This window comes from Mastigoproctus giganteus, chromosome 2 (genome assembly GCF_048544385.1).
Source record: "Mastigoproctus giganteus isolate SK-2022 chromosome 2, ASM4854438v1, whole genome shotgun sequence".
Lineage (NCBI taxonomy): Eukaryota > Metazoa > Arthropoda > Arachnida > Uropygi > Thelyphonidae > Mastigoproctus > Mastigoproctus giganteus.
In genome coordinates, this window is record NC_143576.1 from 62725845 (window position 1) to 62740450 (window position 14606).

The window sequence follows — 14606 nt, forward strand, 5'->3', positions numbered from 1 at the left end:
ACAGATATCAACGCTAACATCAGTGGAATTCTCCGGGAACTCGAAAACTACTTTAATGCTTCTGGCACTCCATCAACGCACGTAAATCGGTCCAGATTATCTTCTCTCACAAAAATTTGCCTAGATTATTTTCTCACTATTTGCATGGGCACATTTAGTAACTGGAGTATCCCAAATATTAAAGTGATCATGCACACACTTATGCATAGTCTTCGACTCTCAGTTACGATTTCGCTGTAATATCGAAAAAACACTTAATAAATTCCGTCGGAAGTGCTAACTAGCGAAGTGCCAAATTCTCTACGTCCCTGAGCACGTGCTAGCTCAAAAAATACATAATCACCTTCCTCTATGCTGGAATCCTCTATGGAGCGTAAATCTGGCCATCGAGTGCTCACACTAACGTGAAGCGCATTTACGCCGAAGAATACTGGTTGGTAAAATGGGCTACCCACAAATTTAACATCCCCCCCCCCACAACGGACAAGAGCAATATGCACATGAGCTGGGGCTGAGGAGGCTAGCAAAACTGGCTGAAGACAGAAGACTAGTATTCACTACTAAAATGGTCACCGGCTAATGGCACATATGTTCATGGCGTCCCCCTCTATACTTCTAAGATCAACGTAAACTTTAATTGTGCATTTCAACAGGCTTGCCTTAGCGGATCGTTTTCTACTATCGAATCATATATGCTTCACTTTTCAAAGAATCCAAGAACTCGATACTGATCTCCATCTATTTACCACCAACGCAGCTTATAGCCGCCTTGTGCTCCTTATCACAAGCTCCCCGGCTAACTGGTTATGATAACTGTTTGGACTGTTCCATTCAAACGCTTGTCGCTTTGCATCTAGCTTCAGTACCTCCAGATGTGAATGGACCGCCCGTCATGTATATGGAACGCTGTGGCATCTGCCACAGCGTTCCATAGGTTTTAGTCTTCGACCCAGTACACAAATTCATTGTTGTACCCCTTCCTATCATTACGGGATATGCTCTTTTGTTCTTTTTTTCCTTTCTTTGTTACTTATATACTGTGTTTGTACCTGTTCCGTTTTTTTATATGAAATATCCATTTACAGTACTATGTAAATACCTGGCAACCTGCCGTGATGGCAATAAAGATTATTTATTTATTTAACTTGGTCTGCGCGAGTGTCATCGTGTTAGCAATCACCGTCCTCCCCACACCAGCTGGAAAAGATCGAGGTTCGAATCCCGTTAGTGACGCGCGGAATTTAGAAGAAAATCTTTATTGTACAGTAAAGATACAATAATGTGCCCGCCACAGCCAGGAGGCCAGGGGCTTGACAATGATATAGGGTAATATAAAAATATGTACAGTATAAAAATTTGTGCAGTATAAAAGATTACATAACAATTAAAAACGTAGCATTAGCCATTCAATAGATATGAGTATGTACATAGTTGTGAGGCAGACAGTACACCAAGGTATGTACACGTTCATATGTACAAATCACATATTTAAGCATATTCACAAAAGTCAGAAAATTTCACAGTGCCAAATTATTGTTCGGTATTGCATTTTCTTGTGAAGACAGTTCGTCGATTTGCCTGCGACGTGCCGTTATGCACCTCATAGGAGATAGCAGATGGAGATATCAGTATGAGTCGACATCAGGGGCCAAACAAAAGGGAACAAGTTCGGCCAACGAGCGCCTGTAATTGCGATCAGAAGCGAATTTCTGGAGGTCAACTCCGATCATTAGCAGGGCTTGTACTGTAGGAAGTACTTGTCCAGGTAGGAATCTGTCACTGATCTTCAGCCTGTTCCGTTGTAGCTGAAGAAGAGGGGTGGCTCGTAAGGACGGAAGTGGAACATGCCACTGGCATATATCCCAGAAGTCAGGGGAGTTGATTTTGCCAACCAGCATTTTGACTGTGGTCACAGTTCTCCTCATGCTGATTATTTGAGGCAGCCGCGGGATTTGAAGTTGGTCGGCTATGCTGGTGGTCCTCTGCTGAGGGGGGAGTCGATGTTTGTGGGTTGCCCACTTCAATATCCAGTATTCACTGGCGAAGATGGGCTTCATGAGAAAAGGTACTGCGGATGCCCATATTTCAGAGGCATACAGAAAGGTAGGATACACAATGGTTTCCAGATATCTGATTGTGGTTTTTGCGTCTGTGTTATGAAGAAGATGTTGACGGGCAATCCAGCGCATTCGGTTGATCTTGCGTAGAACACATTCGATGTGACAGTTGAACCTAAGGTTTGGGTCGAAGGTTACACCGAGATCTTTGTGTTTAGTAACACTTGGAATAACTGCACCCTGCAGTGAGGGTTGTATGGATGTGGGACACTTCTTCAGAGAAAAAACCATAATAACGGATTTTTGGGGGTTCAGTTTGAGACCGAAATGGTTGAGATGGCTAGAGAAAGCTGTGATCTTATTACAGATTTCCGATGTGATCACTCCCCTGTCGGCTGATGGTGGTATTTCCGTTTATTTGCCTTTTTTTCATTCCGTGCCTGAATTAGTCGATTTCACGTGTGGAATCTTGTTCGCCCCCCCCCCCCCCCCCGAAATTCGGGTTTTTCGTTTAGCAAAAAGGAAAATAAACTCGAGAACACACGCAAATTATAAACATTTTACACATAGGCAGATGAGAACGCTCTCGGGTGGCCCTAGTGTGACAGTTTTTTTTTATAGTGCCAGCTTCAGTGTCTATTCGACAACGTGAGACAAGGCGATGATGAGTGCTGTTGCAGACACATTCATAGTAGCATTCACAGAAGGGTAAATCAAAAGAAAACCAAACTTCGCTGTATCGCTGCATTTATGAATGCAGAAAAATAATTAAATTTTCCTGAATTCATAAATATGTATGCAGTATTATGTAAATAAATTAACGTTTTCATGACGTTTAAATAAAATTTGGTAAACGAAATTTTCTGTCATTTTGTGGATTATCCGGAGTTTCCGATTATCTGTATTAATTAATTTATTTCATTCTATTATTATTTTTTGTTGCGCCATAGCAACTAAGGTACGCCACTGTATTCTGTTTCTATGTTTCTTGTAGAGGTGGGGGAAATCGTGCAGTTTTTGCCAGAGACTGGCTTGATCACGTTATGAATGAAGTTCATAAAAATTCCTCCCATCATTGTGGGATTGAACCCAATTGAAGCCTTCTGCACATGGTATGAAAGAACAACGATCGTGACTGCTGTGCTAACCGCGAGGGTCGTACGTTCGTTTGTGTGCGATAGCCATTAGCGCGCCCTAATAGGTATCAAAACGCCATAAGTCTACTCTCAGTTCAAAGGCATACGCGATCCATAAAAACCAGGAGTGCATTGAGTGGTACACGTGTTTATGATTACGAGAGTAAACGAGAAATTCAGTGATATTTAGTAATAAGTAAGTGGCATACTTTGTAACCGTGTATTGCAGTAAAAGAAATGTAATCCTTAATATTTTGCTATATATTGAAACTATTTTTAGTAGGAAAGGTTGAAACTGTGCTAATTATATGTATAATTTTTTCACAGGCTCCCACCCTCTCAACGCCTCAGTTAAGGTCGTTACGGTCAGATTTGCGGCCACGAATTTGGCCAGCCCGCCACAGCCACGTGACGTCAGGCGCACGTAGCACACGCTCGCTTCCGACATGTCGGCAGACGAGCCGTCAGAAGAGGAAGTGGTGCCCTTATTCCGTCCCTTTACCAGGGAATCCTTGGCAGCCATCGAGGCGCGGATCGCAGAGGAAAATTCCCGGAAAGCGCAAAATAATACGGATGAGCCTGGGCAGGGTTCAGGGGAGGCTGATGGATACCACGCGGAAGTTTTGGAGAGCGACCCAAACTTGGAAGCCGGCATGCCCTTGCCCAAACTACTACTTCATGAGCTTCCCCCGGAGCTCATTGCCACGCCCATCGAAGACATAGACAAATTCTATGAAAATAAACGAGTAAGTTTCATTTTTCCTTCTTCCAAACATCATTTCCATCTATGTAACGTTACACGTGAACTTTACCCAAGAATTTTTATTGTACAGTTTGTATTTTTGCTCTACTTACAATGCAAGTGTTTCTCAACAGTAGATTATTTTATTATTTCCCTTCCCTTTCATTTTTAAATGTGTAGTTTTTATTTTAATTTCGCCATGTTTTAGAATATATTACTCGGATGATTCCTGTGCATGTTTTAGAATGTATTACTCGGATGATTCCTGTGCAACAGGGGTACACAGGAATTGCTGCAATATCTTTCGTAGCAATAAAGATGTGCTTAAAAATGTGAAGATGCTTCATTTAGTCAAATCCACCATTAAAGAATTTACTTCTTATTTGTATAAACAAGTTTAAAAAAAAAAAAAAAACAGACAGAGACTAATAATCGACTCTTCTCGTATTGCATTTATAAGTATTCATGAATTTCTCCTAATGCACAGCAATAATTAAGCTCAAACCATTTTCCCATTTATAGAACCACTTTCAGACCGAAGAAATCAGGTAGCAGTGGCGAAACTACCATATCGTTGAATCCGCTATCGCGATAGGCTCCGAAGTGTCGGGGAAGAGGGATCAGACGGTATCTCTGGTTGCTTGGTCTCTCACCAGGGGAACGTAGGCCATTCACTTGGCAATGAGGGCGCAATTATCCGCAAACAGCAATTTTTTTTTTTTTTTATATTCTCCCCGTTCATCTTCCGATCTGCGTGTTTCTGATCAATTCTTCGTAGATTTTTTGATGATATCCAAAATAATTTCCTTTTAGTTTTCAAGACATATAGTCAGTATCTTCAAACCTTTAAAAAGGGGGTTTATGGCCTTTTCTGATGATTAAGATAGGAAGCTTCTCGGTTCTAGACATGTTTGCTGCAGATAGAATAGTAATCCTGTTTTGCTTTTATTTTTTTCCGCCACTACATTTCTCACCTTGAAATTGCAGTTTCTCTCCATTTCTCACCTTCCATTTCGTCGTAGCTTCAGTGTCGACAGCAGCACTTTCGCAATACGCTTTTTGAAAGCTAGTCTATAATAAGTCCTAAATTTCTGCAACCATCCATTGGAATTCGAAATATTCAATATTCACCCGATGCATCCTTTTGTTTTTAAAAGACTTCCATTTACAGGAACGTTTTTTGCACGTATCATCAGGAGCCCTTAGAAGAGAACATTCACGTGATTTCGATACCTTTCCTATCGTACTTTGATCCAACACGGTACAGCAGATTTCTCTGAGCTTTCAATCTTTTTTCGATCTTGAAAGTGGTGAACAATGAATCTCGAGAATGATGAACAATGTACTCTTAGGATGGCTGAATTATCGATCTTAGAACGCAGTTGTAAGATCGACAATTCAGCATAAAATACAGTCAATACATACTGTATAATGAAAGTCGAAGTTAATTTCTGTATCAACTAGTGATTTTTCAGAATCAGCTTGCAAGTTCATCATTAGCTTCAATAAATTATTTTTTATAAATTAACTCGTCTATCATTAGCTTCAATAAAAAAAAAGTTAAAATAATGTAGAATGATGGAAACCACTCGAAATTGGTGTGTTTAGGGGGTAATGGAGAATTTGTTCGTCTTTCAGAGTCGTTATGACGAATGTAAAATAGCATTAGGTTATGGGAAATCGGCCGAGTTTAAAGCAGGATCGCTTACATAAAGAGCTTCAACTGTATTAGTGCTAGTAGTGGAAAGTGATGCAAGGAACAAGTATGCAGTACCTTTCATTTATCAATATTAAACCTCAGTTGCCACTTCTCAGCGTATGTGCGTAATTTTTCTAGGTCTTGTTGTAGTAGTATTCTTCCTTGACTCCTATCATTAACCACCTTGGCAATCTTTATATTCTGTGTAACACAATAGGAAAATTCACCACATAATTATCCAGAAACTTATATAATTTTGAATCTCAGAGCAAATAAGAGTTCTCAAACCGTGGTAGTGTACATCTGCAGTAATAAAAAAATGCCACTATTACAATCAAAATCCTCAGTGATGTATCAACGGATGCCGAGTTTTTTCTATAATTCATCATTTTCCGATACACCTTTCCTTTATACTTGAAAAAAGGAAAATTTGAAGCAAACACAGGAAAAATAAAGATAATTTTTAACTGGAAACGTATGCATTTGAAGCGTCATCACATTTAATTTCAGTATTTCGAGTGAAAATAGCCTATATTTGCAGAAATAGTGCCGTCCGATGGCTGTTAGACCAGCATACATTGTACATGCTCTTTGCACGTTTTTACTAGAACAAAAGCTGCATTTTACTAATATTACAGACCACGCTTATAACTTACACAATCGTTTTTAATTTTTACTGCTTTTACATGGTGATTGTTCCAGTTATTTTCAAAATACTGTGAATAGTTGAAATTATATTTACCAAATTTTTGCAACTGGAATCGTCAAACTTTTAGAAGAATGCTCCACATTTCCCCAGATACTGTTAAACTAGAACTCTCGCTTCACCATATTAGCAAAAATAAAAAAATTCATTCCTAACGTGAATGTTTTACAAATCAGACAGTTGTGCCAGTTATTCATCTTTAAAAACTTTTGACTGATCGTCAGTATATCCGATATATGCTCAGTTTACACATTAAAAAAAGAAACATGAAAATTTCCGTAGTTTAGAAAAAATAGGAGAAATTAACTCGCAAGACCATTTTTGAAACCTTTCAAAAACGGTTTGTATACGACATCACACTCGTCTGTTTTCGAAACACATGGTTTTACAAGGTGAGAAAGTTGAAATTTTACCATATTTCCCTTAAGAACATCAGACCCATGCAGCAAAAGTATTTCGAAAAACAAAAAAAAAAACATTAGTTGAAAAAAGCTTGATTTAGCGAAGATATGACAAAAACAGCATGGAGAAACGTTCGAAACATTTTTTTGTGCAGAAAATGAAGAATTTTCGCACATTCACGCAACTCAGAGTTCACTGACGAAGCCAAAATAAACCTGAACAATAAAATAGCCGTGGCAGATCGACGGTTATTTTATTTTAATAAAATAGCTCGAGGGTATTTTATTGTTCAGATTCCGTTTTGACTCCGTCAGTGAACTCTGAGTTGCGTGAATGTGCGAAAATTGTTCATTTTCCATAAAAATAGTTTACAGAGTTGACTGTGGCATTCATTCATATTTACATAATAATTATTATTTTTATTTAAAAAAATTTTTTATAAATTAAATATTCAGTGCATGAATAAATCCCATTCATTCGCCATTTTTACACATTTATCTCACCCAGTACAGTACCCTGAATAGGACAGCACTCACTTTTTATCCCCAGGTTAAGAGGACTCTTTCCCACCCGGTAATATATATATAGTTTCATTCATGCACCTTCACATTATACATTCTTGTACTCGCATATTTGCATACATACACTCAAATGTACATTCACATTCACGTATACTCGCTCATATATACATATGAATCAACACTTTCACGCCCCTAATATACCGATATACTGTTAATCTCCTTTTGTGAGAACAGACACCCATCACATGTACAACTGTCACACGTTAGATACCTATGGTTACATATGAAAATACAACACAAAAAAAAAAAAAAAAAAAAAACCCAAACTAATATACTATAGTAGCCAACTTGACATAAACACTCTTGTTGGGTGGGAAACATATTCTGACAGGCCAATTTCATTGGAGTTTGTAGTTATCGATGATTGTCACAGTCGGAGAAGTAGTCTAAGCAGGGGATATCACAGTCAATTGGTCACATCATGGTCTCTTCCTTAAAACTTTCTGAGCAAATTCAGAGAAGGCCATGCAGTGTATCTCGTCAGAGATGAGTAACTGCTCATCTCCCCAGTTTATAGGACCAGTCTTAGTCATAAATATACATCTGTAGGGATGGTAATTGGGGCAATCCTAAAGGACATGGGCCCAATCCTCATCGGCTTCATAGATTCATTTAGGATCTTGAGTCAGTCCAGTTGGCATATCTTTGCTTTCAGGGAACCATTCCCTGTAAGCAGGAATGTCGCATGTAGTCCTTGGTTAAACAAGTGGGGTAGTTTAAGGAAGACTAATGCCGATATCTTAGACCAACTATTTCTGGGAGGCCCTGCTGTGGCTGAAGAAATTCCTTCCCATGCTGAACTATCGAATAACACTAGCACTATGGGTACTAACTCAGTTGTAAACATCCCCGCAACCATAGCGAAAAGAGAATTATGGAAGAGCTCTCCTCCAGCTAGACAGAAATCTTCTCGGAGGTCATTATAAGATTGCTAACGGCTCCCCCTGACACAGCGTATAATCATATATTGCTAAAGAGTTTTATGGTTGAAGCTCTGGATTTATCGACTCGACATCCATTAGCTGGACCGATATATCCGTAAGCCAGTGCCTCCATCTAAAATGGGAATCCAGGGAAATCCCCAATGCACATGCGTAAGATGGAATACGCTAAGACTCAGAGACTGTATAATAATAGGAAGGGGAAGAGATGCGCCCATTCTATTCTGGATGATGGTGCCGATGCTCCGCCTCCTGTGGGATTTTATGACCAAGTTGTTATGGACCAACATCTTCCAGTCTCCCGTGTAATCCTGCAAATGCAGGGTTCTCCCGCCGAATTCCACTGAGAATGAACAACTCGCGACACTGCTTTATAGGCCATCGCTCCGGATGAAATTAGATCTGCTTACCCCGCTCTCTCCACTAGTTCTCGGCCCGACAGGATATCGCCTGTACAATTAAAAAGTATTCCCATACAGGTCTTGATCCACCTTTTGCATAACTTTCTATTATTGGACACCTTACCTGAATCTCTTCTTAACACACAGTATATACCATCTTGATCCTAAGAAGAGTAACCCCATCTCACAGGCGACTATCAACCTGTTCCTGTGGCATCAAGGTGGTCAGCAGTGCGTAGCACATGCTTCTTGATTATACCGAGGTTCGAGCCCGTGACCACCAAATACGGAGGATGCGGAAAAGTCAGGGAATGACCACCGCATATTCCCGGAGCAATGCGTTAGTTGCTAATGCTCCTAAAAACCAAATAACAACAAAAAAAATCTCAAAAACTGTGGCATGAGTGGTAGTGAGACTATTTCACAAGATACTGTGCAGGAGGGTAATGAGGATGCTTCGATTTGACCATTTGTCATCGGACCTTCATAACCTCTAATGACTGTGCTAAGAGTGTGTATTTATTATCCACCATTCTCCAATGTTCAAGAAAAGAACTTAGACCTTTATACCTGGCCTCTATTGACATTCAGAAGGTCTTTGACCAAGTTTCCTACCAGGCGGTGACAGATGCATTACTTACAAAGGGATTTTCTGGAACATTTATTAACTATGTTATCTCCCTGCAGGACAATGCTCTAGAAGTTTACGAGTCGCAAAACATGACATACTATAAACCCACTCAATGTGTGCGACAAGGAGATCCTTTATCTCCAGTGCTATTCAATCTAGTTGTGGACTTGCCGTTAAAAGATCTTCCAGTTCAGGTAGGCTTTGACTTCAAGGCCGAGAGGATTAATGCAATGGCCTTTGCCGACGATTTAATACTGATGGCTTCCACCAAAGGTAACATAGAAAGGTTGCAGGACTAGGCCTTTAACTTCTTTAGGAAGAGGGGCTTGGCACACCTCTCGAATTTGTTAATCAATTCACGTATCTGGGGAAAATTCTGTCTTTTCATGACCGCCATGATTTCATGATCGCCAGACACACGAGACCAATATGAGGTTGAAAAACGGCTGGAAAAATATTGGATGCTTAGGGACTATATGAAGGGAGAATTGCTGGTTTATTTAAAAAGAAAGCCGTTAAATACATGTACGTACGAGTAAATCTGGTCCCTTACTATGGTGCAAGAAGTAGAACAAAGAGCAATGGAGAGAAGCATGTTGGGCCTGTCACGCAAAGTAAGAGTTAGGAATTACGTAAAAGAAGGACGTTATAGTGGAAGCAAAACATCTAAAATGGAAATGGACAGGTCATATGAGAAAAGAAGATAATAGATGGAGTAAAGCTGAAACTGAATGGATACCACTGAAAGGACATAGAAACAGAATTCGACAAAAAAAAAAGGAGATGGTAGGACGAGTTGAAGGAGTTTGCAGAAGGAAACTGACCAACCATGACACAGGACAGAAAAAAGATGAGAGATTTTGGCAGAATCCTTTGCCCAGTAGTGGGATAGTAATAACTAAGAAGAAGAAGAAGAAGCTGTATTACATTGTGGTGACCTTTCGTAATAAAGAAGAAAAATCGTTAATCAAAAGCTGCTTGCTCTCAGTGCCAGCATTGGAAGGTGACTCTACAGGGAACAAAACTGGACATCTGAACAGCCTGAAAGAATATGGATTCCTTCAAAAAAACTGTGGCACTTAAGTGTTCTTAATGCTCCTTGTTATGGTAGGCTTAAAATTGATGATAATAAGCTGTCCTTGTTATCTGATTAATTTGCGTGATGAAAAGAAAACTGTGAAAGTGGATGAATACTTGGTGGAAATTTATAAATGTCTAGAAAGAAGTGCTAAAAGGAGAGACGGAGTTAAACAATTTCAGGTGGTACACGCCACTGAAGTAAAAAAAGCTTATGAAGCATGTATACACGTTGATTGTCTTTGGTTAAATGTGTAACTAGACTGGTAGAACAGTGGCAACTTTTGACAAATATGTTCAAATAAGAACTTAGAAGTGACGAAAAAAGCAATGAGAGCACTTTTCTGAGTCACCAAATTTAAAAGTACAACATGCAGTTACTAGTGAGTGGCACTGACTCATGTTGAAATCTAGCTTATGATTTAAAAGTTGTGAAAGAGGTCAAATTGAGAACTCAAGAAAAAGAACTATTAAAAGCAATAAAAGTAAATAAAAAGTAAACTAATAGTTTTATACATGTTATTTTCACTCATGCAGAAAATCTGTTTTTTTCTTTCTTCTGACTTGAATAAAGCAATTTGCTTCTTTCTTTTAAATGTTATGCCAACATTTGAAAATCCGAACACAGCTCTGCAATCCAATGCTTCCCATTCATGTATTGAGCTAATTACCGGTAGATATGTCGAATAATATTAAGTGCAAATTTATTTTACCAGCACTTTTCAGGTTTTCTATTTCCATGTTTCAAATTGATTACCATATTACACTGAACTAGAAGGATAATTCTGATTTAATACAATTAGGAAATTACGTTACGTGGTGATTTTCCCCTGAAATTTTTCTTTCTGAATAACCACTCTTATAACACGTGGATGTTTTAAAAGTTAGTTTAAAAACACCTAACTATACAGTTAGGTGTTTTTAAACTAACTCCCGAAACGTCACCTAACTATACAGTTAGGTGACGTTTCGGGAGCCTCTGATAATGGGTGCTGGCAAGGTTACCTAATTATATAGTACATTTAGTCAATAAGGCTAGATATACTAACTTTTAAAAAACCCACGTGGTATAAGAGTGGTTATTTAGAGAGAAAATTTTGATAGATTCTGACTTATTCATGGGCATTTCTACTCCAAAGGTCGTGAAGAGTCTAAACCAAGATATTATATTTTTTTGTGAAGTAAGTAATTTTGGTCTGCATGTAACTACATGGTGCCCAAGTCACCATTAAAAATAATCTTATGAATGCTGAGGTAGCAGAAATTTCATCAATGGCTGCATTTTAATGTAAAATGTGTATTCTGCCAATAGAAGTTATTTTTTTAGCGCAGTGTGGACTAAAAAATGTCCGGGGGAAGTAGACTGTTTCAGGGGAAGCAGTCTACTTTTTTGCAAAACACCCCTGTTTCCCCCCTATTTTCACCCAAAAACCTCTTGTTTTCTCCTGCATAAAAAATTGCTGATCACCAACTTTTTGAAAGTAGAAAGTTGGCATTTATCTGTGGTGTAATCTAAATACCACTGCCTACATCATTTCTTCATGGCCACATTGTCGTTAAATTAAGGAATGAAAAACCATAGGTTATACATCATAAATCCATCACAAAACCTCTTCAGTTCGGCATTTTCGGGACATAGCATGCAGATTTTTGTCAAATCCTGTTTTTGATGTTTATACATATAGTCTAAGTATTCAGGGATAATTTATTACCGTTATTAGATAATGCAGTAACTCTGATCCCTATAATCTCACAGAACGATAGTCGCCAGCTTTCAGCAAAATGTTAACATGTACTGCCGATTTGCTCCAATGAGTAACGTAATTGCCTAAGAAACAAAAGGCGCTCTGTTGAATGATTCATCTGCTATTGTTGTTGCGATTCTCCAATATTTTTAGTATGCTGTATAAACAGTGAAATCTGATTTTAATAAGGGAATCGCTTTAAAAACTAAATGAATACGGTTGTACTATAGGTACTACACCGTGAACCTGTAATTGAAATTCTCGCAAAATGAATGATTTTATAATGAATGAATGAATGAATGATTGTAAATACATAGTAACAAAACAATTATATTTTAGGATCACCCAGAAATTCTACCATATATGTATTGTGTCTGTAAATTGCGTGTGTTCTTTGGTCAATTTGCTTGTTTTGCTGGACAATACGTAGTAATAGTGAACATACAGTGTAGGAAATATATAAAACAGAAAGTTAAACCTTATCATAAATTTCGCGTCAGAGTTGCTTTTTTTAAAGTCTTGCCATCCTATTTTCCCACTGCCCTGATACGACTACCCGCGGAGAAATATCCAAAAAGTTCCGGATTATTGAGGTTCTACTGTATACGCATTGCGTTACATTTCAGAAGCATTCGATTATCAAATAATGAACCACATGAGTTAAAAATCTGTATAATTGTACCCAAGAAGTGTTTTCCAAAACTTCACCACTTGATGTTCACGTGATGTGTGGCTATAAGGTTAGATTTATCTAGCTATTCATTTGGTGGGGGGATACCTGTGTGAGGAGTTTTATAAATTCGGAACTGTGCCTGAAAGTTCCGTAGGGACCAACAAAACATGCAGTGAATATTTAGATCGACTTTTCTTTCTCGAGTAATGCCCAAAGCATACGTTCATTTATGTAGATTTCTTATTTTCAAAGCAGAAGGATTAATCGGGAAATAAGTAATCGTAATTGGTCTTCCCGAGGTTTAATGAAACATAAGCTAATAACACTGTTCAACAAAATTAAAGGTTTTTTTTTTTTTTTTTTTTCTTTCCATCAAATATGTGGACACATTTTTCTAAACCCAGTTTTGTGCCCCAATTTCAAATATGCTCCTGTGTTTTTTTCCTAGCACAAATACACTGCTGTTCAAAGAAAATGCATCCCCTGGGAATTTCACATTTCTAACCCTTTTTCGCGATGGAAATATAAACAAAAGATATTTATTCATAGGTAAGAAAAAGCTAAGTAATATTTGAGAAGTTCTCTCAAAATATTCCAAAATGAGCATTTGCAACCTTTATACAACAGTTTTGGTAAACACGACAATTATGGCTGAAATTTATCAGAAGCCCTCAGTTTGCTTCAGTTTATCATTTTAAATGGAAAACAAATGAAAAGTTCACTAGGTGCAAACTAATATTTAGTCGAACCGCCTCTGATGATAGCAGCACACCGTCGAAGGCATTGACAAGATCAATTTCTGAAGATAATTAACTCATAGTTCGTGGTTCCAAACACGAATTATGACTTCCTGAAGCCCAAGAAGGGTCTTTGGCTTCTTTCTGGCAACTGCAGATTCCACAAGATGACAACAGTTCTCTATAGGATTCAGGTCCGAGCTGTTTCCTGGCCAGCTAAGAGTTGTAATAGACCGTTCTTCCAACCATTTTTTCACCTGTAACAAATGTAAACACATTACTGTCGAACCTCTAATGTAGAAATGTAGCTTAAGTAACTACAGAAGTGCCTACTTACACTTTTCGCTTGATGACAAGGAGCAGAGTCGTCATGAAAGATTCAGTTATTTGGCAGGTTTAAATGGTCTCTAATGGTTGGCAGCAATTTGCCTTCCAATATAGCCAGGTGTTTTCTTCCCATTCTCTTTTCAGCTCAGACAAAAGAGCTTTACGGTAATTATGAAAAGGTTCCATTGGCATTTATGGAACCTTTTATAAACTGCAGGTGACCTATTCCGCGATACGAAATGCACTCCCATTTCATTTGGCTGGTAGGGAATTTCACTGTAGACACCACACAGTCTGGATGGTATTCTTCACCACGTGTACGGCGAATCGTTTGTTTCCCATCAGAGCCATATAGGTTGAATTTCTTCTCATCCGAGAAAATAACTGACTTCCACTGCCCGGGGGTCCATTTGACATGCTTTACAAAAAATTAATCGGGCCCTTTTCATTTTTTTGTGTGAGGAAGGGCTTCTTATTAGGACGACGGGCTACAAGTCCATTTTTGAAAAGGCGTCTTCTGACTATTACTGCACTTCTACCACTCCTGTATGTTCTTCTCATTCTCTTTTCAGCTCAGACAAAGGAGCTTTACGGTTTTTAAGGCATAAGCGCTTCAAAACGCGGTCCTGTTTTGGCGTAGAAACTCGTTTACATCCGGTTTCTTTTTCCTATCAGCATAACCCGTATTCTTGCGTTTGGAAAGAAATCTACTCACTGTAGACTGATTACAAGACACTCTATAATCAATATG

General features: G+C 38.6%; 1 protein-coding gene across 1 annotated transcript in view; it reads left to right on the plus strand.

The window, feature by feature from the left end:
* LOC150089320 (sodium channel protein para-like) overlaps positions 1–14606 on the plus strand; it is a 2114826-nt gene that overhangs the window by 380264 nt on the left and 1719956 nt on the right. Inside the window, exon 4 of the mRNA XM_090389008.1 lies at positions 3521–3939. Within this exon, the coding sequence (XP_090245134.1) occupies positions 3640–3939 (300 nt within the window). The 5' untranslated portion in view covers positions 3521–3639. The remainder of the gene's footprint in view (positions 1–3520; positions 3940–14606) is intronic.